Source organism: Anabas testudineus, chromosome 3 (genome assembly GCF_900324465.2).
Source record: "Anabas testudineus chromosome 3, fAnaTes1.2, whole genome shotgun sequence".
In the NCBI taxonomy this organism is placed as follows: domain Eukaryota; kingdom Metazoa; phylum Chordata; class Actinopteri; order Anabantiformes; family Anabantidae; genus Anabas; species Anabas testudineus.
Window position 1 is genome coordinate 17745167 of NC_046612.1, and position 25810 is coordinate 17770976.

General features: G+C 39.3%; 4 protein-coding genes across 8 annotated transcripts in view; 2 read left to right on the forward strand and 2 right to left on the reverse strand.

The window, feature by feature from the left end:
• Nucleotides 1-982: 982 nt before the first annotated feature.
• On the reverse strand, nucleotides 983-7934 carry LOC113174351 (ras-related protein Rab-11A). The gene is made up of 5 exons (XM_026378277.2): nucleotides 7779-7934; nucleotides 6535-6730; nucleotides 5880-6073; nucleotides 5275-5355; nucleotides 983-4535 (listed from the first exon to the last, which is right to left on the reverse strand). The coding sequence occupies exons 1-5, from the start codon at nucleotides 7816-7818 to the stop codon at nucleotides 4399-4401; spliced, it is 648 nt and encodes a 215-aa protein (XP_026234062.1). The 5' UTR covers nucleotides 7819-7934; the 3' UTR covers nucleotides 983-4398.
• A 493-nt stretch (nucleotides 7935-8427) lies between these two features.
• si:ch211-112g6.4 (SH2 domain-containing protein 7) lies at nucleotides 8428-12926 on the reverse strand. The gene is made up of 6 exons (XM_026377753.1): nucleotides 12726-12926; nucleotides 11301-11390; nucleotides 11046-11211; nucleotides 9892-10137; nucleotides 8909-9562; nucleotides 8428-8817 (listed from the first exon to the last, which is right to left on the reverse strand). The coding sequence occupies exons 1-6, from the start codon at nucleotides 12875-12877 to the stop codon at nucleotides 8773-8775; spliced, it is 1353 nt and encodes a 450-aa protein (XP_026233538.1). The 5' UTR covers nucleotides 12878-12926; the 3' UTR covers nucleotides 8428-8772.
• Nucleotides 12927-14294: 1368 nt separating this feature from the next.
• Nucleotides 14295-19215, forward strand: dapk2a (death-associated protein kinase 2a). The gene is made up of 9 exons (XM_026378539.1): nucleotides 14295-14390; nucleotides 14525-14595; nucleotides 15882-16103; nucleotides 16234-16372; nucleotides 17033-17162; nucleotides 17290-17365; nucleotides 17465-17617; nucleotides 17767-17812; nucleotides 18200-19215. The coding sequence occupies exons 2-9, from the start codon at nucleotides 14534-14536 to the stop codon at nucleotides 18854-18856; spliced, it is 1485 nt and encodes a 494-aa protein (XP_026234324.1). The 5' UTR covers nucleotides 14295-14390; nucleotides 14525-14533; the 3' UTR covers nucleotides 18857-19215.
• A 4102-nt stretch (nucleotides 19216-23317) lies between these two features.
• Nucleotides 23318-25810, forward strand: part of herc1 (HECT and RLD domain containing E3 ubiquitin protein ligase family member 1) — a 63451-nt gene continuing 60958 nt past the window's right edge. For 3 of the 5 annotated variants that reach the window (XM_026378011.1, XM_026378008.1, XM_026378009.1), the window contains exon 1: nucleotides 23319-23697. The gene's annotated coding sequence lies outside the window, so the exon portion shown is untranslated. Of the gene's footprint in view, nucleotides 23698-25810 lie in introns of all 5 variants that reach the window. The other 2 variants (XM_026378007.1, XM_026378010.1) reach the window with 1 other exon arrangement.

A 25810-nucleotide genomic window follows, 5' to 3' on the forward strand; every position in this document is an offset into this window, starting at 1 on the left:
ACTAGGAGAGGCAGGCTGTTCACAAGATGACCTTCTGGTTTTTCTAGCTACAACATAGCACCTGATTGGCTGCAGATCCAGTCCAAGTATCTCTGAAACCAGACTTCAGAGATTCAGAAGTCAGTTTAAGTTGACTGGAATTTCTGAACTGAAACTTTCAGCTGCAGTCATTGTTGTTTGAGATCATAAAATGCTGCAAGCATGAAGATGTAGCATGAAGAGGACTGAGAACTGGGGGTGGGGGTTCTCTATAGGTCAAACAAGCACTGTTGCACGTAAACTGATCATGAATCTGGATTTAATTCATGCAGATGACCCAGAAGACAAAGCAGACTTGACAGTGAATGCAACAGTTTTAACCACTGAGACAGACAGACTACATCTCGAGTCAAACTGAAAGTGTCTTTCACTTGGTTTCTACAGCTCATGTTGTTGTCAGAAATGAAAGTTTCTAGAGTTTGGTAATGCTGCAGGCCTCAGTCAGGACAATTCAAAAACATTTAGTGGTAAAAAGGAACCCGGGTTTTAAGTCCAGACACCAACTCATGGCAAGGCAGCTAAGGACATATGGAAATGTAAGAGCATAAATTCATATTTGTGTTGTTGGCCTGCAAATGAAAACACAGAATGCATACCAATTATGTTGCCTTCACTGTAAGTGCATTAAGCTTTTTTTTTGCTGGGCTAACAAATGAATCAATGGTGATGATTATCAATTATCAAACTGATCAATCATTTCAGTTCTACTGTGCTTCCATGTTCTTTTTTTTTTTTGTGAAATTCTTTTTGATGTTTAGAAATCCTCCACAGCATTAAAACTTCCAGGATTAAATGTTTGATCATAATTGCTCACTAGAAACCTGCCCGGAAATTTATATGTTGGTTAACGTTTAGCTAATTTGGAGACTATAGGAATTACTAAAATAAAATATTAATATTGTCTTGTAACAGCATGAGATGAAAAATGCCAGTTCACAAATGCTACAGGTTTATGACTAGTGCGCTTTATTAAGATGAACTGATAACTTAAGATATAGACACAATTGTACAATTTATCAATCTGTACAAAACACAAAACCATTCTTTTTGACGCCCCTCTCACATTTAACCCTCCAAATCCATGGAAATGACATCATTTCACTCTTACATGTTTACACTGGAATTACAGTCAGTTAATTTAATATAGAATATAGTAAAAAAATTAAAAATAAAAAAAATCAATAAACACTCATTAAAAAAAAAAAAGAAAACACGGAACAATGGAGGTACATGAAACAGGATCAGAAATCATGTTTTCAGAAGAAAGGAATCACTTTGTCCACAGATTGCCAGCTAGTGAGTCTGGAGGGGCTCGGCTGGCGGGGCCGTCTGTTCTAAGAAACGCCATTGGCACTTCCAGCCAAGCTCACACAATCCAGAGCTACCGATCTACCCTCTGCCTCTAAACACTCTCACACACCCACACCACACACACGCACGCACGCACAGTTCAGGCATTGTATATGTCTGCTAACACCATCACACACTGACACAGCTATAACCTGGAAATTCAACAGAACACACACTCGGGGAGGTTTTAGCTTGTATGCTGTTAGAGAGGCATCTGTCAGTTTACAGACTGGACACAACAACTGGCTTGTTGAGAACACCATCCTAGTTACCCAGGCTAAACCCTCATCAGATTTCATGGACAGTAATGACAATGTTAGCTACATAAGGCAATACGACATGGAATAGCAGTCGTACAGAAAGCCATGCATTGTGTTGAAGTCAGAGGCAGCTCGGTGTACGTAGGCTTTATGTGACAGGGACAATGCAGCTGTCTGTCTCCTTGAGGGACAGACACAGCTAGGTTATTAGATAAGGATATGACAGTGAGCTGTTCACAGGTGAATGAGAGGTGTTTTCAGACAGGTATGCATGGTGAAGGAGGCACTGTGACCATTGGTTTGAGTCCCTCAAATCTTCCCTTGATTCCTTGAGGAGCAACGTCTTCAAATGGTTTCCGATAGAGCGCAGTGGATTTTAAACAGACGTTTGAGACCCAGCCTATGTTCTGTAGCTCTAAACGTTATATGTTGGTTTTTAAACTGTGGCTCCATTTTAAAAAAGGGGCACCCAATATGAACACAGAGGTCCGGATTATCCATGTGCAGTGAAAACCTAGTCCTAGACAAAAAAACACGTTTGCTAGATCAACAACATTTAGTGCAAGATGTTGACAATTTTACACTCATGAAATCCAACCTAGTGTGCGACATTCTCTAGTTCCTACTCTCAGTGCATCCTAACTACACATCTGTGGTTACATGCAAAGCATAATTTGCTAGACAGGAGATTTTTAGGTTATATCAATATTACTGAGTATCATAGGAACGTCATATGAGAATACTACTTTGCGAATACATTTTCTGTTTAATTTCTTCATTTGCTATAGAAGTGCATTAAGAGGATCCCAACAGCAATGTGCTAACGTCTGCATAGTTGTCGTCTTTATACAGTCAACAACAAAACTGAGTACGTCCCTGGTCAGTTACATTTAGTAAGTATCAGTTCATTTGCCTTTAGTTGCGGTTATTATTGACATTTATAATACCAGTCTTTCCATTTTCTGCTGTCAACTGCTGACGACTCTTTTCAGCTGTTGTTTGCTGGTTCTCTACTTTATTTAGTTCGATATACTCCAATGTGTTTTGTTGTATTCTAGTTCATTCCTAGAGGTTGACTTTATTCAAACCCCGATCAGTCATCGAAACGCCAGTTTCCACAGATAGTCCTTGTGCCAGAAGAAGTCAGATGGACTAATTTCTCTCTTTTTTCCCCAATACAAGAATCCTTAAGTGGCAAATTGTGCATGCGTGTTTCATTCTTTCTGCTACTGGTAGCATGGCTCTTGCTAAACATCCTAACAGTGTGCTGATGTTCACTAGAATACTGATGTCCTTTCCCATCTTTATGAAGTCTCATAACCTGGTTTCTTCCTTGTTCAAGCAAATCTGTATTACTTGGAGCCACACTGCATTAAACACAACTCTGGGCAAAACGGAGAGAGCTGTGTTGATCGTTTTCTTAATAACTGTTCATGCATTCTATGCAGGCATGCAGTCTGAATCACAGATGTACTCACGTTTCTTTAAGTCAGCCTGTAATTTGGGGCAGGTTTTAGAAATGGGGTCAATCAACTCAAATAATATAAATTACTATTAGAGGGTACACTTTGAGTCCTATAACATTTTAGTGGTGCACAGGACTGTACTCAGTTCTGCTGTAGGCTGTAGGTAGAAAAAAAAAAGATACACTTTTCTTAACGTTGGAGCAGCAAAGCCAAATGGATTAACATGTTTTCAACTATAACATCTTTTCAACTTAAGCATGACTACCTCTGATGCCACACGGAGACTTAAAGTAGGACAACATGAACTTCCGAATGTACAGGAGCCGAGTTCAGCATTTGTGGTGACCTCCTGAAATGACATACCCTCAAGGCAGTGATAGTGTTCAACATAGAGCCCAGACCGAGTCCTCCACCTGATAAATCATGCAGCACAGCAGAGTGCCATATCTTTTAAAGACATGCAAAGCTGGCCCAAACCTGCCACCTGCTGTAAACACGGTGACAATAACGCTTACGAGGCGCTACATGCTAGCTCACACCGGGCTTTTCCACGGCACAAACTGAAGCTTAGCTAATGCAAAAGATTCACGTTTCACTAGTATTATATTCACAGCAATCAGATCAAATGGCATGACACTACCGGAGCATACATCCACATGGTTTCCAAAACAGTACATTGCACTAAAGAGGAGAGGGGAGGGAGCCTAAAATGACAGAGGAGAACCTTGTATATAGGAATACACTTCAGAGCAACTTTGATGTGCTTTAAATTCATATATAACCTAGTAGATATATGATACAAGACAAAGAAAGATCATAAAAAAAAGTGGAGAAATCAACAGGAGCACAAAGAATGAAGAAAACAAATCACATTCATATATTAAGACATTTTTGTGACATGTCAGCGCATCTACAGTAATGAAATCTAAAGTGATATGAAATGCCTGCTGTCCTGCAGTAGCCTAAAGACAGGGGCTCTGCTTGGGGGGCCACCCCACGCAGTGACTTCTTCTTATATGGGGATATATTTACCTGGGACAGACAGGAGGAGGGGGGTTGGGTGGGGGAGGCAAGTACAGGTAGGTGCAGAGTTCGGGTCACAGCCTTGAAGCTGTGGCTCGTCTCTCCCACACCACACAGTACGCTGAGGCAGTCTATTTTCTGAGGGCAGGGGCTAAGGGGTGAGCTGGGGTAGCTGAGAGCTGAATAAAGGGGCAGGAGGGGAGAAAGGCAAGGACTGTGGAAAAGGGGCAGAAAGGAGTAGCAGCAGATCCGTGGCTGAGCTAGATGTTCTGACAGCACTGCATCTTTGGTTTGTTCTCAGTGGGCTGCACCTGGATGTTGACCACGTTGTTGCTCGGGGACATGTCGCTCTCCTGACGTTCAGACATCTGCTTCTGGGAGACTATGCGGTAGATCTCTGATAGGAGAGGTTCAAGAATAACAGCGTCACTTAGAGTTACAGCCAGTTCACCTCAGTGCTCATGTCTACCTGACATTGCAGTTATTAATAGTATATATTACATTCTACAGTTCCTTGTAAATTGGATGTATAACATTAAACATCACATATGTATATGTGACGAGTTCATTAATTGGCAAGAACATGTAGTTTATTTTGATTGTCCCACACCATTCTGCTGCCATAAATATTACAGCATCAAATATGGATTCAACCACTGGGGAAAATAGTGCCCAACAAAAAAAAGTTTGATATAAAAAAATACAGCATCCAACAGTTGAAGAAAAGTAAACCAAACCTTTTTAAATCTTTTTGAAAACATTTACTTGTACTTCTATACAGTGCTGGTGTAAAGTAAAAACAGCACAAACTCCTGAAAAGATAAGCCATTCACACCACAATATGTAATGTAGTTAGTTCAGTAGAGTTCAGCTGTGTAGTGCATTTTTGTCTCCTGGTGACAGTGTTCACGTGACTTCCCTGTTACTGTAAAATCACTCTCATAAAAATGACACTTCCTGTGCACTAATAGTAAAATTAGCAAGAATTAGTGTCATCATTTCCTCAATAAATGTGAGGTTAGTTTTTAAACACAGCGTGTTTCACTGTGTTAAAAGTCAAGGGAGTGGCTGCGTTTGCAGATGACCGCATTTCTTGTTAGAATGACTGTAGAACACAACACACACACAGTACAAACCTGTCAGAATGGTCTGGAAAGCCGTCTCAACGTTGGTGGAATCCAGAGCCGATGTCTCCAGAAAAGATAAACCATTCTTCTCTGCAGGAGCAAGTTGAGCAACAGGGCACATTAACCATATATCAAACAAGGAACATTCCTCAAATAGCAGACGAGTAACAGCATTTAAACAGAGCTGGTCTTCACGGTGTTTGACGATAACTAAAAAAACATTGTTACCACCATCAAAATAATTCTAATTAAGTAAAGAAAACAGACCAATAGCACATTTATAATCCAATTTATACATCATCACTTAGAAATTCAGAGAATGACACATAAACAGATGTCATTATTTTGTAATAATCTTAATGTAATCATTTGACAGTTCTGGGTTGCTTTTGGATGAAATCTTTCACAACTGGATTAGAAATGCAACAGTTTCTGTGTTTCTGTTTCATTCTGATGATGTCGCATATTAAATGCCTTATAATTTGAGTCTTTAAGTCATTGTTAATGCTGCCTCCTGGCCAGAATACAACTGACATTCTTTTTCAGATCAACTTAAAATAAAAAAATAAAGGTGTTATAAAGGTAAAATATGAAAGACAAAGCATGGGCCTTACCAGCAAAAGCCCGTGCCTCGTCAGTGGGAACAGCCCGGAGATGACGCAGGTCGCTCTTGTTGCCCACCAGCATGATGACAATGTTGCTGTCGGCGTGATCTCTCAGCTCCTTCAGCCAACGCTCCACATTCTCATAAGTTAGATGCTTAGCAATGTCATAGACCAGGAGAGCCCCTACTGCCCCACGGTAGTACCTTGAAAAGGTTTGAGAAAAAAACAATCATTGTACAAATATCATTACGGTCTAGTGAATGGTATACTATAGGTGTTTTGATAAGACCATCTTGTAAGTCACAGTCAGTGTGTGCTGTTTTGGACCAGCAGGATTCTTGGCCCGGTCAACTGTGTTTCAGCTGATCGGCCGTCATTTAAAACAGCTAGATACTCTATTTGCGAGGTGTGTTTTCAATTTAATTGCAGGAAACTAGAGATGCATTCAGCATGGAGTTTGTGTGTTAACTGACAACTGTTGAACATATGCAAATTGGACTACAACAAAAAAAAGTAAATAAAAGTATTAACTCATAAAGCGTTAAAGAGAATAGGAATATTTCAATTAAACAACCTACTTGTGTCATACTCATTAGTTCAACTTCAGATGAGTGAACTGGACCAAACTGCTACTGTCCCTGTTGACCTGCTGTTCTATACTCACGCTGATGTGATGGCACGGTAGCGCTCCTGGCCAGCTGTATCCCAGATTTGAGCCTTCACCGTCTTGCCGTCCACTTGGATGCTGCGTGTAGCAAACTCCACCCCGATGGTGCTCTTGCTCTCCAGGTTGAACTCATTGCGGGTGAAACGGGACAGCAGGTTACTCTTCCCCACACCCGAGTCACCGATAAGGACAACTGGAACATGAAGCACAGAACACATTTTACATATAATACAAACTTAGAATCTTTAAAAAGCTATATGTTACAAAAGGCACCATCTTGTAGTTCTTTTATAAACATACACTATAACTAGATTTTATCTTATTTTATATCTTATTTTATAAATTATATAACATTACATCTGTATGATGTAAACACCTTGCATACTATATATATGTATTATACTTGGATATCTTTATTTCATCCTTAGGTATAAATCATTATGTAGAACACTGTACCTGTGTATGTATTGCTTCCATATTATATTGATTAAAGAACACAAGTATGTGATTGTTGTTAGGTACTATAACATAACTACTGTTAAGTATGATGATCACACTGAAAATGTTGAAATCTCATAACATCTAAAACATTTTATTAACATAAGAGGTATTCCTACTTGCTAACTAATCAGTAATTAAATTAAATTGCAGTCTTTATCATGTATCTGGCACCATCGCATAACATTAGTGATTTATAGTCACTCTACAGTCTGTTTACTTTACATTTCACTACATTCCTAGCTATTTATAAGCTGTTTTAAAATTAGCATATCCTAGTTACTTAGTACCTTGATTTACCGCAAACCAATAATGAAACTTTTCCCTGTATACTTTAGTAGGTTTAATAGTGGTGCTCGGCTGTGTGTGTTTCTTATGAAGACAGTGTGATAACAATCATCCTAAGGTGTGTCCGACGTAAAGCTGGTCCGCGCCCACCGATAGCGGCTAACATCAGCTAACCGCTAACGTTAGCCAACAATCCAGATGCCCTGTGGATTCAGGATGGCTAACATAACAGGATACATCAACTACTATTCCTACGCACGCTATTTAGAGTAAGATCGTTTTATGTGGATGAATTAATCTTTCTGACATGTCACAGAAAGCTCGATGAAAAGCAATCAGAGCACAAAGGTTGACGGTGGCTAAGTTAGCCGGACAGTTTATCAGCTGGCCTGTTTAACGTTAGCCTGGCAACCAACAGCACGGCAGAACAGTAATAAGAAAATGCTTTGTTTTACCTTTGAACAAATAGTCATACTCGTCATCTCTAGTGCCCATCGTCTTGTTGAGAAGTAATCAGCCCAAGACTTAATTAGATTAAATGTAATGACGGCGCTCTACAGTATAATTCCACTCGGGAATCTCTCTGGAAGCCGTACTTCCGTAATTTCTTCTTCGTGTTCTCCGACAGCTTAACGACAGCACACAGGCGACTCTGACATCTAGTGGTCAAAGTGGAAAATGCCCCACACTCAGGTTTCATGTTGCAAGTGCAAACTTCGTTCTTGTGATAAAAAAGTTTGACCGATTTCTGAAATCGTTTGAACATTTATTGTGGGGAACCACCACACAATAACAGAGCACAAAGCATTTCAATTGACTTCTGATGCATTTCTGTGTTCATTAATATTATTAATAGATACGTTATCAACACCTCATAAAAGCTGAATGGGAAAACTAAGTAGTAGATATTTGGTTGGATGATACAGCCTATTGTGAGATAGTTGCTTCACCTTAAGTGTTGTATGTTTTGTACATCCAAAAAATCAAATAACAACTATAAATATTAACTTATAAGTGTCCAAGTGAGTGATGTGGGGTTTTTTGCACAAAAGTAAATAACAACATTAGATTTTCTAAATGTCAAATACAATTTTTAATGTCCACAATGCTACAAATACAAAAACATCCTATCACCACCTCTAGTAGCAATAATCATGATAAATAATCTATCTTAATAAATCTTGCTGATTAACATTTTAACAAAAAAAAGTAGTACATAATATTTTAAATTGAAAGTAAAATTACTAGAATATGTATATTAATAACTACTGCTATATTTACTGTACATACTGTAGGATCTTAGAATAGAAATTGCAAATGACCTTCATACTTACTATCAAAGGCGGATTTATTTATGATACTCTTAGTATCATAGTAGTCTATCTCTGTTCACTAAATATTACACAGTCATTTCACCATTTTTCACACGCTGATTCCTTTTTGTGACATTTATTTCTTCTTGTAATCAGGAAGGAACTTCTTCCATTTTATATTCTGTAGAACAGAAAATAATACAAAAATGAGCCGTTACATTAGATAATTCTGCCATCAACACCAACATTTCTGCTCATTGTTTCAGACTTACACTTTTTCCCCAGGTGGATTTGGGTGTCTTAGTCTTCATTTCTTCCAGGGACTCATAAGTGTTGCCTTGGACAGTGGGAGTGGACACCCCAGGGATTAGCTCATAGGTATCATCAGACAGACTAGCAGGTGTTGAACTCTGGGGGACCACGGCATACATGCCGTCTTCCTGCTGATCTGAGCTGTTTTCGGGGTCTTCAGAGGTCTGGTACAGGGGGTTGGACCTCAATATTTCAGAATCATCACTCAGCTTCTCTGAGCTGCTGCTTCTGCTTGCCCTCCTAGCCCTGTGATGGAGGGAGTAGGTGTGGCAGGTGACCCTCTTCACTGGAATGGGCGAATGAGATGTTGAGGTTGTAAAGGACGGGCTGCTGAGATGGTTTGAGTACTCCTCTTCCACCATGTTGTTGTCCAGCTGTGGTAGAGATTTGCTCTTGCTCTCCATATGTGCCACCTCACTGTATGTGAAACCTGGTGTTTCAACAGTATTGAGTGAGTTTTTGTCAGATGTTTGTGCTGGGTTTGTGTTTCCGCTGAGTTTCTCAGATCTGTTTGACTCAGTTTTGGTTTCATTTGGATGTGTTGTTGTGTCAGGCAAAGATCCACTCAGAAAGAGGCCTAGAGGAGGGCCTCTTTTTGGCACAGGAGGTACACCCTGAAGATATAACATAACATAGATGATGAAACAACAATATGCCACAATCTTCCTCAGCAACCACGTTTCAAATTTCTATTATGTTGGTTTAAAAGTCTATCCAAATGTTTGGACGACAACAACTAATTACAGGATTAGTTCAGTATGTTGGAAAACATTAAAAAGTAGAATGAACTGCAGTTTGGGAGTTTTTGTGTGGCTCATGGTCAAACATCTACAGTTCTTTACAATTCCTGCAACTACTAAAACCACTGATATAACAAATTAAATAACTAATGGTGGTCACACTAGCACATAATCAATCAGTTAATTTCTGTCAATGTCTGTACCTGTAAGGATGTTGTGTCTACCGATACTGTTCCCACCAGCTTTCTGTTTCTGCCTTGGTTTTTCAGTGGCAGTGAAGGTGGTGAAACAGGAGAAGAGTCATGTTGCTGCTGAATCCTTTGATTATTAACAGGGCTACTGTTATCAGAATTTTTCTGATCCCACAGACTTCGCAGCGCTTGGACGCTCACTCCAACCTTTCCTTTGGTGTTGTAATTCACCACATCATACAGCTCACCTGTGTTTTCCTGAAAATAACAAGTCATGTTACTATTGCCTGTGTGTACACTCCCCTCCAAAAGTATTGAAGTGAGGTCAATTCCTGTATTTATGCTGCAGACTTAAAACAGATAAGCAAAAGTATTGGAACATGTGACTGACAGTGTTTCGTTGCCCAGGTGTGTTCTATTAAAATGATTATTCAAACAATAAATAGCACTGAATGTCAATGCTCAGTCTCAGATTTCTGTGTTGCCCTTTAAGACATTGAGTAGTTTTAGCCTGCATAGATCCGTAACCTAGAAGAAAATGTCGTGTTCTTCTACAAAGATGTAATTCTCACTTCAGCCTCAGTTTAGTTATAGTAATTCTTGAGACATGAGGAAGACACAAGGAAGTTGAATACTTTTTATGTGGTAAAGAAAATAAACACTATGTACACAATATATCACTGTATCTATACCTAATTTATCAGGTACAAATAAAGCTAATGTGGTATAATACAGCATCCCTGCAATAAATGTTGCTATTCAAGAAGATTCTAATGTTCACTCCTCTGTTGCAATTGTTCTTTTCTTTCTTGCAGAAGAAAATTGCTAATTTTCTGCTCCAAAGAAACCATTTCACTTGGATCTGTTCTTCAGTATAACACATATAAGACAGAGAAAACCACAGAAAATCACAAAATCATCAAGGGAAACTCAAAGTGATTAAAAAAAATGACATAAAACCACTCATATGGAAAATTATCTTAAACCAGTAAACTAGGCCATAAAAACATGAACAACCAAAACAACAAAACAAAACAAAAGGATGTGACTGTCTCCCACTTTCTCCGTCTGCCTTTAGCTTATTGTAGTGACATTACAATTTGAATTATGCATCGGTTATTGAGCTTTAGTCAAACTTTCTGTGGCTAAAAAAAGCCCTTCCTCACCTCATAGCAGCTGGAGGTCAGGCATTCTCCAAAGGGCTGGATGGGGCTGACCTTGTAATGCTCTATCAGCTCTGTGAGACTATGGTACGTCTGACTGTCTCCTGCTATCACGAACTGCCCAGAGTGATTCTGGGTAATGACAAAATGGCGGCACCTGTCATGGCCCCTTTGGAGGAAATGTACTGACAGTGAGATAAATCACAAAGGCAGTAAAGAAAGAGTTAAACGGTGTTCATCAGACTTGATATGCCTCACTTGTAGGACAGGATGTAGCCAATGGCTTTTTCACTGAGGCGAATGAGAAAACATCCCAGAGCTTTATCTTTCAATAGATCTTCCGTATCCCTAAGCAGAGAGAAAGACAGAGCCAATTAAGCAGACCTGCAGGCAAATTAGATTTAAAAATAACACTGGCATGTTATGAAAGCTCTGTACAATTCATATCTATCTTTCATTCACTGTCATACGCATCACGCAGAAAAAACAAAAATCTACCGATGCTCTATCCAGACCCATTATGTCATCAGTTCTGACAAATACCATATTCATTTTTCTCCCTGAAAACAAATTTATACTTAAATTTAAAAATCGAGTTGATAAACATCAGTCTGTTGTCTTAAATCAAAAATATCTACTATAACTGTCTATAAACTGATTTTACTCTGACAAATAGAAAGTTGAGTCGGCAGCTATAAAATATATCGCTGCTTTGTAAGGACTGTAAGTTACTGAGTCATTCTGGTGATTTTATTTCTCCTCTCCTGCTATGGTGGCATTACATCTAAATTTTTAAGAGATAAACATTTAATTGGTCAAACTATTTGATGTGCTGTTGCCTGCCAGCCATTGCCATAATGGCCACTGTTTCATAAACATTACACAATATACAAAGATATTTTATGGCTCATAAGGATTTAAGATGCTGCATTTAAATAACCACGGTCTAGCCAAAACATTGTTTTTTATTGTGGATTTTATATCACATTGAATTGCCCTTCCTATAGTTGCTGAAACCTCTTAAATACCATAAATGTATCAGTGGTTGAGGAAATATTCAGACCCAGAAGTTAAGGAAAAGTAACTTTACTATAAAGTCATGAATTTAAATTTTTATGTAAAAGTATGTTACTTTGATCACAAATTTCCCATGTTCGTGCTTACTATTATAAATTATAATACTCTATTAATATTAGTGGTCTGCTAATAGACAAGCAACATTTTACTGCAGCCATTTATATACTGCTGAATAGTGTAATTGTGTAAATGTAGTCACATAAAATAATATACGTCATAATGTTACAGTGATCTTGTGTAAGTGTACGTTACTAAAACTGTCAGCTGGAGTTCAGTGTATAATATTTTCCACTGAATTGTAGAGGAGTAGAATAATAAGAATAATAAGGTACAGGATTAATACAAGTACTTAACTTGACATTACCTCAGTGTCCTCAGTAGCTACAGTCCAGCAACTAACTCTGTTGATGTTGAACTACTTTCTATTCTGCAGAAATCTATTCAAATATAGGCAAATTCATGTTGGTGCCAGCTATCAAACAAAAACTGTCATATAGCCAAAATAAACGTTTTAAAACTTTTATGTACCTAAGAATAAAAAAAAAAAAAAAAGCTCAACAAATAAATCGTCTCGCTCTTGCAGCAAAGGGCTCTTGTGTTGCTTACTTTCTTGTAGCAAAGCCTTGAAACCAGTCTGGAAAGTTTCCGTTGTTCTGGATGAGTGGGGCCTGCGTCTCAGTGAACCACTTCATCACTAGCTCCTTCAGGCCTCCTTCCTGTGAGTCCATCTGCAGGTCAACGCCGAACTGTTTCTCCATCCTCACAGGTTTATGAGGAGCTGACAGAGAAGCTATAACACACTGTGCATATTCTCTGCTTTGATGACGTTTGACTCTCAAAAGGAAGACCAGGTTCCTCATTTGACTATTTCTGTTTGGCGTCCGCCTCATCTGAATAGTGGTATTGTTTCATTTTTATCTACCACTGTCTCTGTTACCTCTCACTCATTTTTTCTATCTCTGGTCCACGTCCCAGATTTAACTTTAGCAGCCAGGTCACGTCAAGTAAGTTGTGCGTTTTGTCTAATATAATATCTTGGTACTATGTGTAGTAATAGTCACTTCTGTACTCAAGTACTTGTCCTGTGAAAAAGATGAGCTGTCTTTGTGTTGCTCATAGAGTATGGACAAAAATCTTTTTGCATGGATACTTAGATCATATCTCTATTGTGCTGATGTCTGTTTATATATCCAGCGTAAAAGCTGTTGAAAGCGGAGTGTGGCCTGAGGAAGCCACCACAGCACTGCAGGACTGCTTAGAACTGCCATGCTATGTTCAGAACACCAGCCACTCCAAATCACTAACACACCAACATCTAAGAGTATTTAATCTATCTAAGACTGTGACTGACTTTCAGTTACTAGCATTTGTGATGACACTGTCACCAAAACCACTGCAACAAACTCCAGGTAGAAAACATGGCTGACGGGAGAAATGAATTCACTGTAGCCAGAGCTGCGTGGTATCAGGGAAGCAAAACGCAGGTGGTGAAAAAATTAATTTACTTTTCTAATGCAATAGAGACACACAACACATGTGGGTCCAGAAACCCACAAACTACACTTTCCCACAAGCCATCTGGAACAATGATGCTTCTACAGTACATATCAGATCAACTCATTTTATGCATGATTTGACGCATTCAACAGCATGGCTGCATGCATGACTCCACCAGCCCCCGCAACCAGGTACAATGCCTGTCCAGCTAGCAGGAACATGTGCTCAACACTATCCCCTGACCATTGATGGTTCTATTGAGGAAAGAGACAGGAGGACTAAGTCCTGAGAGAAGTTGTTGAAGACACCCTCTCCTGGATCTCCAATCCCACATGACTGGCAAAAAGCTTCAGCAGCACCTCCACTTTCTTCAGAGGCTGAGGAAAGCAAGTGTCCCCCTTTCTACAGGTGTCCTGTTGAACACAATGCACAGAGATGCACTGAGGATGTGGATGTTGATCATGTGCTGTGGTCCTTACCTCAACATAATAGGTTACATTTTCAAAAAGCTACAGATTTTTTTGTAGGCATGGCTGGAGTAGCGTATTGTTGCCACCATTATAAAAAAAAAACTTTTATTTTAGTTGGCTTTAGAAAATGAGGAACTGCGTTTTTCGCCGGGGTGTCAGCTCAGTGCCACATTAAACAGGCAGTTTTGTGAATGGAGTTCTGAATGGAGCAGGACTCGAGGTCTGTGCACAGCGCGGAGACACAGTCGAGCAGGAGGTGGACAGAGCTGCTCGGACACAACTGGAATCAAGTCCTCTTAACACGGTAAGACTAGTCACCTAACTCACCTATATTACAGTGTTTTAGTTATATCACCAGCGTGGTTTCTTACTTGGTGATGTGTGTTGACAGCTGCACGTCATCTGATGTCGTGACAGTACTGTGCTTTGTTACTACAGGTTGCAGCCATGGACCTGTTCAAACAGCACAGGGTGGAGGACTTCTATGACATTGGTGAAGAGCTGGGAAGGTACAGCCACTAAGCTGAATTATTTCTCCATGGCGAAATAAGTGTCCGTATTTGCATGTGTTTTCTATGATGCTTATTGAATAATGGCGAAATGTTTCATGTAAATTAGGACACAAACAACTGATAGTGTGAATAAGCACACGTCCACAGGCGGGCTACCTAAAATCTGTTCATTAGCAATGGGTGGGAAAGAACAGTGTTTGCTTTTTTTATTTTAAAGTCTTGGAAAATAGGGGACAGAAAGTGACAGCCTCATTTATATCAAGAGCACCGGACAGTGTTGAGGTCACTGTATCCAGCAGTTATTGCTACAACAACATGGAAATGATCCAGAATCATTAACTCCAGGCTGGTTCCTGTGAAATGTTTTCCTGTTTGACTACTGTAAAACACTTGATCTGTTCTTCAAAGAACACAGAGACATGCGTAATGGGGAAAACTAGACTAGACTAGTGTATTTTTAGGCCTAGTTTTGTTGCTGTGCTTTGTCAAGTGGAGACAACTGTCACAGGCGCCAAGCTCCTTTTGAAAGCAGCCTTCTATCTTTAGCAGTGGCTATATCTAGTGTCAGCTGCACACCAGGAAGTAGTCAGTTTACAACCAATTCATGGTGCTAGGAAAACACTGGTGCAGCTGTCCAACCTTTGGGTTTTCAATACTGGTAATATTCCTACTTAATTACATCAAAGTCAGCTACATGAGTGTGTTGCTTCTCTTGTGTAGGTATGTTTGAAGTAAGTATTGAGTATAAATAGGCAGAAGTGGACGGGAGGCATTAATCACAAGGCCTCTACAGCTCTGTAGCTGTGTTACGGGCTGCACGGTATTCAGTAAACAGTAAAAATGAATGAATGAAAAAATAAGTGAGGGACATCGTCGTCATCTAAAGCTGTCTAGAGACACAATTTAATCTATATGGACCAGTGTAGCAACTAACTAAAAAAATTAAATAAAGCACTGCCCTCATCAGGACAATATGTGTACTTAAGAAAAATCTAAATGTGGCCATAATAATTGGTTGTTTTGTGTTTGTTTGTTTTTTAGCTGAGTGTTTTCAATGTATGTTCAATATATTCTCTCTGTTTCTTCTGTGTAACTTATTAGTTGAGATCTGCAACAAAGTGTACACAGCCTGTAAATTGGCCCAGTGGTTGATTATCTCTAACATTAACATTACACAACAAATAATTCATTTTTAGCACTTTAGCCCAACCTGGTCTAAATTTTCAGATTTAAATCAAAGGAATTTTTCTTAGGACCCCTGTGATTGCACGTCTTTGTTTCAGTGGACAGTTTGCCATCGTAAAGCAATGCAGAGAGAAAAGCACCGGTCTGGAATTCGCTGCCAAGTTCATCAAGAAGCGGCAGAGCATGGCCAGCTCCCGAGGAGTGCGGCGGGAGGACATCGAGCGAGAGGTGAACATCCTGCAGCAGATTCAGCACCCCAACATTGTCACGCTGCACGACGTCTATGAGAACCGCACTGACGTAGTGCTCATCCTGGAGCTGTGAGTGACCAGAAGATCAGGTTTCACAAAAACACAAACACATGGGCTGAAACTCAATTCATTCTATGCTGACTTTAATGTTACAGTGTGGAAAATTGCTTTAGCTGAATTATACTTGTCTGTGTTGCAGGGTCTCTGGAGGTGAGCTGTTTGACTTTCTTGCCCAGAAGGAGTCTCTTAGTGAGGAAGAGGCCACTCAGTTCATCAAGCAAATCCTCGAAGGAGTCAACTACCTCCATGCTCGAAAAATAGCCCACTTTGATCTCAAGGTTTGTCCAGAAGAGTCTGTTGTTGATCATTGTCACATCTCTAAGTTGCATAGAGGACAGGATTTCTTATAATTAATAAAGCTGAAAATATTAGAGAATGAATCGGTTAGTCCACTGAAATAACACTGGTTACAGCTTCTTAAATTGAGAAGTGTTTTATATTTTTGTAAGCTCAATATTTTGGTTTTGGATTGTTGGTAGAAAATGTCTCCGTGGGCTTTGAGGAACAGTATTTTTTTGAGATTCATAGACATAATAAAAAAACTTCAGATGAATCAACACAGAGTAACTACAGTTTTAACAGTTGTTTTTATTGATGTATTTTTTATTTTTTGTCTTTTAAATGCAGTGGGAGTCGTAGTAATCTTGTCATAAGATGCATTCAGTATTTTAGTTAAATGTGCAGTGCACAAACACAAAACATTATAAATTATTATGTCCACTAGGTGGAGCAATAGACTTCCTGCAATTGTATTTCCTACATCTGTGTTTGTCACTGCATTTTTCTGTTGGGCATTTTTTATGGCCATCACCTGACAGATCATACCTAATGAATGTTTTTTAGGTTGATGGGGTGTTCGTTATTAATATAGGAATATTTGAATATTTTGTGTCATTTGAATATCTGTTTCTCAGTAAAGGTTACTCTCTTGTTTGCAGCCTGAAAACATAATGCTCCTGGACAAGAACGTGCCGCTGCCAAGAATAAAACTCATTGATTTTGGTCTGGCTCACATAATTGAAGCTGGGGTAGAATTTAAAAATATCTTTGGGACACCCGAGTTTGTAGGTGGGTTAATTTGTTCCAGATTCTTTTTTTTTTTAATATTCAGTCAATCAGAATTGATCTTATTTCATCTATCTATTTATTTTTGGCTACTTTAACAGTGATGCATGTTATCTGATTCCCTATTAAGCACCAGAGATTGTCAACTATGAACCACTGGCATTAGAAGCAGACATGTGGAGCATTGGTGTCATCACCTACATCCTGTAAGTGAAACACACATAACAGAATGACACAATACAGCACATTATGCTGCAGCTTCCTTCACATACAAACATAAACCTTCCTTTAATGTTTTGTTACAGGCTGAGTGGTGCCTCACCTTTCCTGGGGGAGACCAAACAGGACACACTGGGGAACATTTCAGCTGTAAATTATGAGTTTGATGAGGAGTTCTTCGGTCATACCAGTGAGCTGGCAAAGAAATTTATCAGCCAGTTGCTAGAGAAAGATAAGAAGTAAGAATTTGAATACAACATCTTGAATCACATTTTCATTGGGACAATATTGTATTGGAATAAGCAGGTTAATCTGTGATTTAATTTTTAACCAGAATATCACAAAACCCTGCAGAGATTATGATTGAAAAATGATCTTTCTCTTACAGGAAAAGATTAACAATTCAAGATGCTCTTAATCACCCATGGATTAAGGTAAAATGGAAAGTTACATTTATAATCATAGCAAAATTTACTCTGTGTTAGTGGTATTGCAGCCTGAATCAGAAACTAGTAACAATTTTTGAAAAATAATTCTAAACATTTTTTTCTCTATTTTTTTTTATTGGTACCATGAAAAAAACTCATTCTGACAAAAATAAGTCTGCTATATTGTCCTTGATAAAAGTCTACCTAAAATTTGTAAAAGTACCTGAAGTTTAACATAGAGATAACTATTAATCTGATGTCAGGAGATTTTTACGCAGTCACTATGTGATATTTTGTGTGCACTGTCAACCAGGACCTCCTATTTTATCCAAGCTGACACTCTAAAGCTTTATAGTTGACATTAACTAACTGTTCTGTCTTTAAATCCTTAAGTTCAATGAGCACAAGGAAGAAAATAAAACTCAAGAACCGAAGAAACGGGAGAAGCGCCAGCTGAAGACGAAGCGCTTAAGGGAATACACTATCAAGTCCCACTCGAGTATGCCGCCCAACAACACCTATGTAAACTTTGAACGATTCGCTCAGGTGGTGGAGGACATAGACCTGATGGAAAGCTCGTTCATTAGCCTAGCTGCAGCTCATGATGCTCTGCAAGAAGATATCGATGCCATGGTCTCTATATACAATGAAAAAGAGACCTGGTACAAGGAGGAGAGTGAAAGTGTTCGCCATGAGCTTTCACAAATCCGCTATGAGTTCCGCAAGGTGGAGGCTTTGAAGAGGAGCCTGCAGGATGACATGCAGACTTTCAGCACCAGTCTTGGTACCATCAGCAACCGATACCAGGAGAGACAGAACCACTTTGATGCCCTGCACCTGGAGCTTAGCAATGAGCTGAAGTGGGTGCAGGAGGTGATGGGTTCAGTTCCCATGGATGGAAGTGGTGGAGGGTACCCCAACTGCAGCTTCTCCACAGTCTTTAACAATGATGTGAATGAGGCCTTGAAAGAGTTGCTGAACCGCTCCTGTGGAGGAGACCTGTTGTCTGGGATCAACTTGGACTTTACCCAAACTGGACAACAAAGATAAACAGTTATTTAAACACAATTAGTGGTGGCTCATAAAAGTGCAATAAGGAGGACTATGTAAAGTCCTAAAGCTTCATCTTATATATGTACAGAATGAAATAATTCTGTACTTTATTCTTTGTTCCGTTGTGTTTGATAGTTAATGATACATATATCATTACTGTGTTCGATATACTGTATATAAAATACATACGCAAATATATATGTAATATAAAATCATTAGAAACATTTTAATTGGTGCAATGGGTCGGTCGATCAGTCTAGGGTGTATTAGAGTATGTGTTAAATTGAGATTAAATTTGATGTAGAAGAACCAGATATAGTCCTGATCTTATTTCTCACTTTCTTCCTTCTTTTAAAACTCAGCACCAACACTCCCTAATATTCATTTGCCAAAAGTTTGGTCGGAGATTCGGGTGTGTTACATTAAAAGTAGGTAATGTCGCCTGTAGTTTCTAAGCGAAGGTGAAGAAAGGACTGCAGGGCTAATTTATTTCTTACTCCAACCCCTTGAATTTCTGTACCTGTCAAACTTGTTGTCTTCAGCTGCTGCTGATTAAAGTTACATTACTTGAGAACATCTATGAACTCCACCTGGAAACACTAAACGTTATACAACTTATTTTGGTAACGCCCAACACATGGAAACACTCTTTGATGTGGAAAATCTAGTTTAGAATTGGATCTTTTTTTTATTAAATCACATTAATAACACTAAACGTAGGCTGTCTTTTAATCAAGTCCACATTGATCCATATTGATGACACCCTCCACTCATGTTTATACAAGCAAGCAGCACAAGCTTACACAATGTTGTTTGCTTTGTTATATTAATGCCAGTGAGATAACCTTGACTAAGTGATGTTTTTGTGAAAAGAAGGCTGAGATTTAGGGTTAGACAAAGTCATCACTTGTCACTGTGCTGCACTTCTGGATTTGCTGATGAAAACTTACTCTGTATGCAGTAAACCTTTGAAATGCCTCACAACCGTCATGCAGAATAAGCTACATGATACCTGTTTTAATGTTTACGTTTTTTGGCAGTGGAAATATTTTTTTAAAAATAATCCATTTCTTTCAGGAAAGCAAACTTGCAGACATCCTGAACAAGTTTGTCTTCTACAGGATGTTGAACACAACTGCAGCGATGGGAGGTCTACCCTGCCAGAATCAGACAGAACAGTTCAGAGACCAGCTGGGACACAACTTCAGACTGTGGAGGGAAACCACCTCCTGAAATTAACACCCAGAGAGCTGGCTTCCATACCATATGGAGATACTCTACTATTCTGAGACCATGTATTTATGGGATGCTCATTTAAAGAACTACACTAGGCCATGGAAGAACTTTTCATAACAACCAGTATATTTTTGTACTATGGTCCCAGTTTGGGGATGTTTAAAGTCCTTCTTCTCATCACTATAAGTCAAACTAATATATTTAACTAATAATGACACTGATTACACCTGATCAAATATCCAAACCAGAAAAGGCAGAGAAACACCAAAACACATGGAAAACCATAAAAGTGGTAGTGGAATGTTCTGTTCTATGTCATAGAAAAGTAATAAAATACAATTATTTTGTAATATTGTAATACAGTCACAGTAAACACCATATTCGAATGTTTCTAAATTCTCTTTTTTTTCACTGGAGTTTGGCCACCAGCGAGAAAAAACATAGATACACAAATGTAAAATAACTATTTTCATTTATGGTAGGAACTCATGATTTATTCGTTTATTATCAGACCCCATTATTTTTTATTACCACACTGAATTAATAAAGCTCAGTTGTAAATGATAGTAGCGGTTTTCAGCCAAAGCAATATGAACATGTGGGAACTAAATAACATGTTTATCTCAAGTAAAAAACTAAACAAAAAGGAGAGTTAACAGCTGAAAGATGGGTGTCTTTGAAATCCTGTAAAGTGTAAAGAATTTACACCTCAGGTGAGAAAATTGGAAGACACCACTAGCAGCAGATCTCATGTGATAATAAGGCAACTTACAAATGGCTACGGAATTTCTCATTGGCTAATTCTGTACAAAATAGACCTTAGACTTTATTAATGCCAGAGGGACATTGTTTTGACTTGTTACAGTTGCTCTCAACTCAGACAAAAAGAAAGGAAACCTCAACCAGAAAAGATCCAACACAAATACACAATAACATCAATACAGAAAACTTAATATATATACAGAATATGTAAGATGGATGAAATAGAGGAATGGAAATGGGTCAGTAATTATAGTTCAGGGTGGAATAACAACAGATATATGACTAGAAATTGTTAGTTTTCCTTCCCCTTACTGAGGGGGGAGGAATTGTAAAAAATGATGGCCACAGGTAGAAAGGATCTGTGGAGCACTTAATGTTGATCAGTTTCTGGCTGAGTAGTGGGTGGGAGGGATCGTCCAGGATTGAGAGAGATGCCCCTTGTGGAGCACCTGTGGTACAGGCCACAATGTAAGACACACAGTTCTGCAGGTGGACGTACTGTGGGCGGTTAGTGAGGTAGTCTATGATCCAGCTCTCCAGTGTCATAAAGGTATAAAATTGATCCCTTGTCTACCACCTCCAGTGAAAAATACAAAAAAACCCAAATCTGCTTCTGAGATAAGACGGGCTGGGCTTCTCTGTGTCTGCTGTGCCAAGATAAACACTAGAGCCTACTGTGAACACCACTTGACATTGCATCATTTCAATGCTGACTGAATTTCTTATTCCTCTTATTTGCGTGTATATTTATATGCATGCTAAAAATACTGCTTATAAGCATTATATAAACTGCTGGTGGTATGAGGAAAACTCCTGCTGTGGGCACCCAGAAGTGGAGGCTGTCCTAAATACAGCTAATGAAGGACAACATGAACACAGTTGTAATGAAAAAAAGTGTCTTAGGGGACAAATAATAACATTTATTACATTTTTATAAGAATAAAAACAAACAAAGCTTTTGGACGTACTGGAAATGTACATGAAAATGTTGACCATTATGTAGTTAGCAATTAATCTTCATTATTTGGGTAATTTATTCTATAACAAAGCATCACATTTTAGCATTATAGGGTTAGCATTATAGTATTATATACACTGTCTGTCCAATGAAAAGTGCCTCGGAGGGGATAATGACTGTATGGATGATTATATTTCAGCTACCCGAGAGAAGCTTCTCATGTGTGAAGACACATCCTGTGGTCGTGGAAAATATGTTAATCTGTTTCAGAAGAGTCAAATTGTTGACATGAATCAAGTAAATAAAACATCTAAGGAGACTGATGAAGGTGAAGTGATGCACCCATCATACCTAGTGCCTACTGTACAAACATGTGGGGGTAGTGTTATGATCTGGGGTTGCTGCAGTTGGTCAGGTCTAGGTTCAGCAACCTTATGTGTCCAAAGAATGAGGTCAGCTGACGAACTGAATATACCAGGTTATTCCATCAATGGATTTCTTCTTCCCTGATGGTACAGGCATTTTACAAGATGACAATACCAGGATCCATGGGGCTGTCGGGTGACATTGAAACTGGTTCAGTGTAATTCTTTATTGTAATTAATGACATGTAACAGTGATCACCCACTGCTGGAACAAGGTAGGCTACAACTGCAGTTGGCTCTTTTGTGGCTTTGAAAGTCTATAGGTCCAGTCTATATGGTGTGAACAATGGCTAGCATACACACAGGGTACGTGTCAGTAGATGGAAAGATGGTGAGGAAAGTAACCAGGCAGACAGACAGACCAGCAGGCGCATACAGCGAAATTGTGGTCGCGCTTCTTTTGTGCGTGCGGACATGCCGCTCTTTACGTTGCTACACGGGCGGGGGTGGAGTTCAGGCGGCAAAAGAAGCGGCTGATATGACACAGATTTCTGCATTATAGTTGCACAAAGGGAATACATCCAATATTCATTTTATGGAATAGTCTCAAAGAGCACAGATACCAAGAGACCATTAATGTAGCATATGCATTATTCAGTTTACTTATGGCTGTACTCAGTGTTTGCCAGAATATATAAGGTTCCTGCAGGGGTTCTCCAAACCTAGACCTCAAGTGTCGCTGCCCTGCTGCAGATCACCTGGATCAGGTGTTCAGTCAGTCACAGGAAGATACCATCACTGCGTCTCCTAACCCTAACCCAGCCTACTGTGGACTCTCGGTTTGTTTTTTGCCATTGACGTAGGCCATCACTTCTTAAAATAACTTCATCCGGTAGTTAAATGTTAAAATATCAAATGTAATCCAAAGACTGGTATGTGGGTCTGGATTGCTAGCTCTACGTCCAGAACTCCTCCTTTATCTTTGGCTTGGGACGGGCAAAGTGATCTCCTGCACCGAGCCTTCACACCGTCAGTCCGGGTTGGGCGGGTCTCCTCCCCGCTGCACAACGATACGTGCTCTCACGTTGAAGTCTCCAATAACAAAGAAAAAGTCACTAGATGCGTCGCTAGTCGCTTTTGACGAGAGATTATTCGCCTATATTGACAGGCGAAGTTGGCGACACTCATCTGGACCACGCCCATTCACTGACCGGCACCGAACCGGTGCTGTCTGGTTCAATTTTGGAGCGCACCCAGGGAGACAGACGTCACAGCCAGGGGCTGGGGCTCGTCGAGGGGTTGGGACTGAGCAGACTGCTGCTTCCCGGACTCATTGCAGTGGAAGCTAGCGGAGAGGCGGGCGGAGGCATGGAAATATATGCATGTCTCCTTTCACTGTAACGTTATGAAAGCGCCGGGACATTGACTGAACTGTTCGACTTTACGCAATGAAGCACAGTTAGGTTCTTGTGTAAACACAGCGCCGAGAAGCGGAGGCCTCTGACAGTTAGCTGCTGGTAAGCGAGCTTTTACTGGAGCTAACGTTTGGAAAGTGTAGCTTAGCTAGCTAACCTGCAGACTGCTGTATGATACAGCAGAGAAGACTGCATACCAGTCATGAAAATAGCTCACATTTTACGGAGTTGGGCTTTTTGGACAGGTATACACTCTAGTATGACTACGTAATTTAACAGTTAGTCCAGTGTCATGCCTGCACATTAGGGTGTTCAGGTATTTTATGCTTTGCTAGCTGCTAGAGTGACGAGAGGAAAGTTAGCTAACGTTAGCTAACGTAAACACTAGCGTCATTTGACAGTCGTCTTTTTGTTTTGTTTAAAACGCAAAAGAAATCAAATGCAGTTTAGTTAGTTTATTTAATTGTCACAACAGCTAGGCCACTGTTCACGGTACTCGTAGAAGGTCGTGTCTTAATTGTTTTCCAGTTTCCTCTAATGCTGTCAGTGATTTTTGAAACTGTTAGCTACTGGTGATTAACATGCGTAACGTTGATATGAAACAAACAGTAGGTCAGCAAACCACTCTGATCTCAAGCCAGCTGTGTTACAGTACTAGTTTTCGTGTGTTATCTGCTGGTGAGTTGCTATATGCTAAGAGGCTCAGTTAAATTTTAATCAGTGTTACAGTGGGCGGTTGCTTGCAGATGAGTTCTCCACTTAGCGTTAGCTATTAAGAAATCATTCAGTCCCCTACAGAGGACTACATGATGATGAATGAATGGTAATGGTAGAATGAAATTTACTGGTATATTTGAACTTACAGAAATAGGAGGTAGGTCTTAGAAAGTGAGCCAATTAGGATAGTTGACCATGTAGCACATATATGCAAAAGATAGTGTATGTAAATACAGTTGTGATCCATGGGTGAGGTTTTACATTCAGATGTTAGGGTCTGACATAGTTTACAATGACAAAGAAGTGTTAAAATCAAGGAGGGGCTAGGAAGCAGTTCCCCAGATGATGCCTATTTAGCTGGCTTTTGTTGTGTTGTAGCTTAAAAACATTATATCACTACCAAAGGAATATAATAAATGCTAGAATCTGAAAGGACAAAATACACAATGTAATTGATTAGTATGTGTATTTCTTCTTCAGTGCTTACTGTGTATAATCATACTGTAGTCTTATTTAAACAACAGTAGTGTTACCTGTAACATTGCCTGACCTCAGTGTCACTGTCAACCAATATGGTGAAGGCATGTCTAAAGAAAGTCACTCACATTTAACATAAGATAGAGCATATGGAATTGTAAGAAAGTAAATAACCTGTCACTGTTGAACATCTTTTTATTTACAGCGGAATAATTGTTTTAACATAGTAGTGGATATTCAGAAGGCCATGAAAAAAATGCCCTGGCTAGCACAGTCACACAGTGAACCACAACCTCAAAAATTATGGATTAGTGAGCATGACTTTGATAGAATGTAGGGTGACAGGGGCTCAACTATTGGGGCAGTCGTCCATGAACCCTGCGATTGTTGGTTCAACTCCTGGTTCTTCCTGGCCACATGTCAAGTGTCTGTAGACAAGATACTGAACCCCTAACCTTTAGCGCATTAAATGCAGCTTTTTGTCCAAAACAATGTCCCCAAAAGGATAAATAAATTAGTTATTATTATTGTTATTATTATTATTATTCCATTCTTGGTAAATAAATGCATTATAGTCTGCAGCATTTCCATGTACACAGTGATATTGCAAGGTTTTGTGGGCTTTAGTTAGGAATGTTGCTGTTATAGGATTTGCAAAAAAATGTACTAGGGCCTGATTCTGAAATTGTAGTATCACTGTATTTAATATTATAGGATATTATTATAGGGGGGCTGATAGCACGGAGGCTGGTAGTACTCCCCTCAGTACTTCCCACTTTTTTCACCTTATACAACTATGGCCTGCTAAGCTGTTATAGGATTCAGATCAGGAAACACATGGCCAAATTATTGTTTTTCTCAATGTCCAACAGCCCCATAATGCCACACTCCCTTCCAGTGTCCATAAGGCTTCATTTCATGCATTCTGGTCAAGTGTAATATTGCATTTTTTTTTTGCTATTTTGTTAATAATGGGTTTCTTCTTAAGGCTGATCATGCAATGTCATTGACACTGTTTGAT

What these genes read in the sequence shown, in the direction of transcription:
- LOC113174351 (XM_026378277.2), bottom strand. Translation starts at nt 7,818, where the DNA reads ATGGGCACTAGAGATGACGAGTATGACTATTTGTTCAAAG. An exon ending in GTATGACTATTTGTTCAAAG is followed by an intron (nt 6,731 to 7,778) that starts GTAAAACAAAGC and finishes TTCATGTTCCAG; the next exon opens with TTGTCCTTATCGGTGACTCG. An exon ending in CGAGGCACGGGCTTTTGCTG is followed by an intron (nt 5,356 to 5,879) that starts GTAAGGCCCATG and finishes TTGCTCCTGCAG; the next exon opens with AGAAGAATGGTTTATCTTTT.
- si:ch211-112g6.4 (XM_026377753.1), bottom strand. Translation starts at nt 12,877, where the DNA reads ATGGAGAAACAGTTCGGCGTTGACCTGCAGATGGACTCACAGGAAGGA. An exon ending in TAGACACAACATCCTTACAG is followed by an intron (nt 9,563 to 9,891) that starts GTACAGACATTG and finishes TTATATCTTCAG; the next exon opens with GGTGTACCTCCTGTGCCAAA. An exon ending in AATCCACCTGGGGAAAAAGT is followed by an intron (nt 8,818 to 8,908) that starts GTAAGTCTGAAA and finishes TCTGTTCTACAG; the next exon opens with AATATAAAATGGAAGAAGTT.
- dapk2a (XM_026378539.1), top strand. Translation starts at nt 14,534, where the DNA reads ATGGACCTGTTCAAACAGCACAGGGTGGAGGACTTCTATGACATTGGT. An exon ending in TAGCCCACTTTGATCTCAAG is followed by an intron (nt 16,373 to 17,032) that starts GTTTGTCCAGAA and finishes TCTTGTTTGCAG; the next exon opens with CCTGAAAACATAATGCTCCT. An exon ending in TTGCTAGAGAAAGATAAGAA is followed by an intron (nt 17,618 to 17,766) that starts GTAAGAATTTGA and finishes TTTCTCTTACAG; the next exon opens with GAAAAGATTAACAATTCAAG.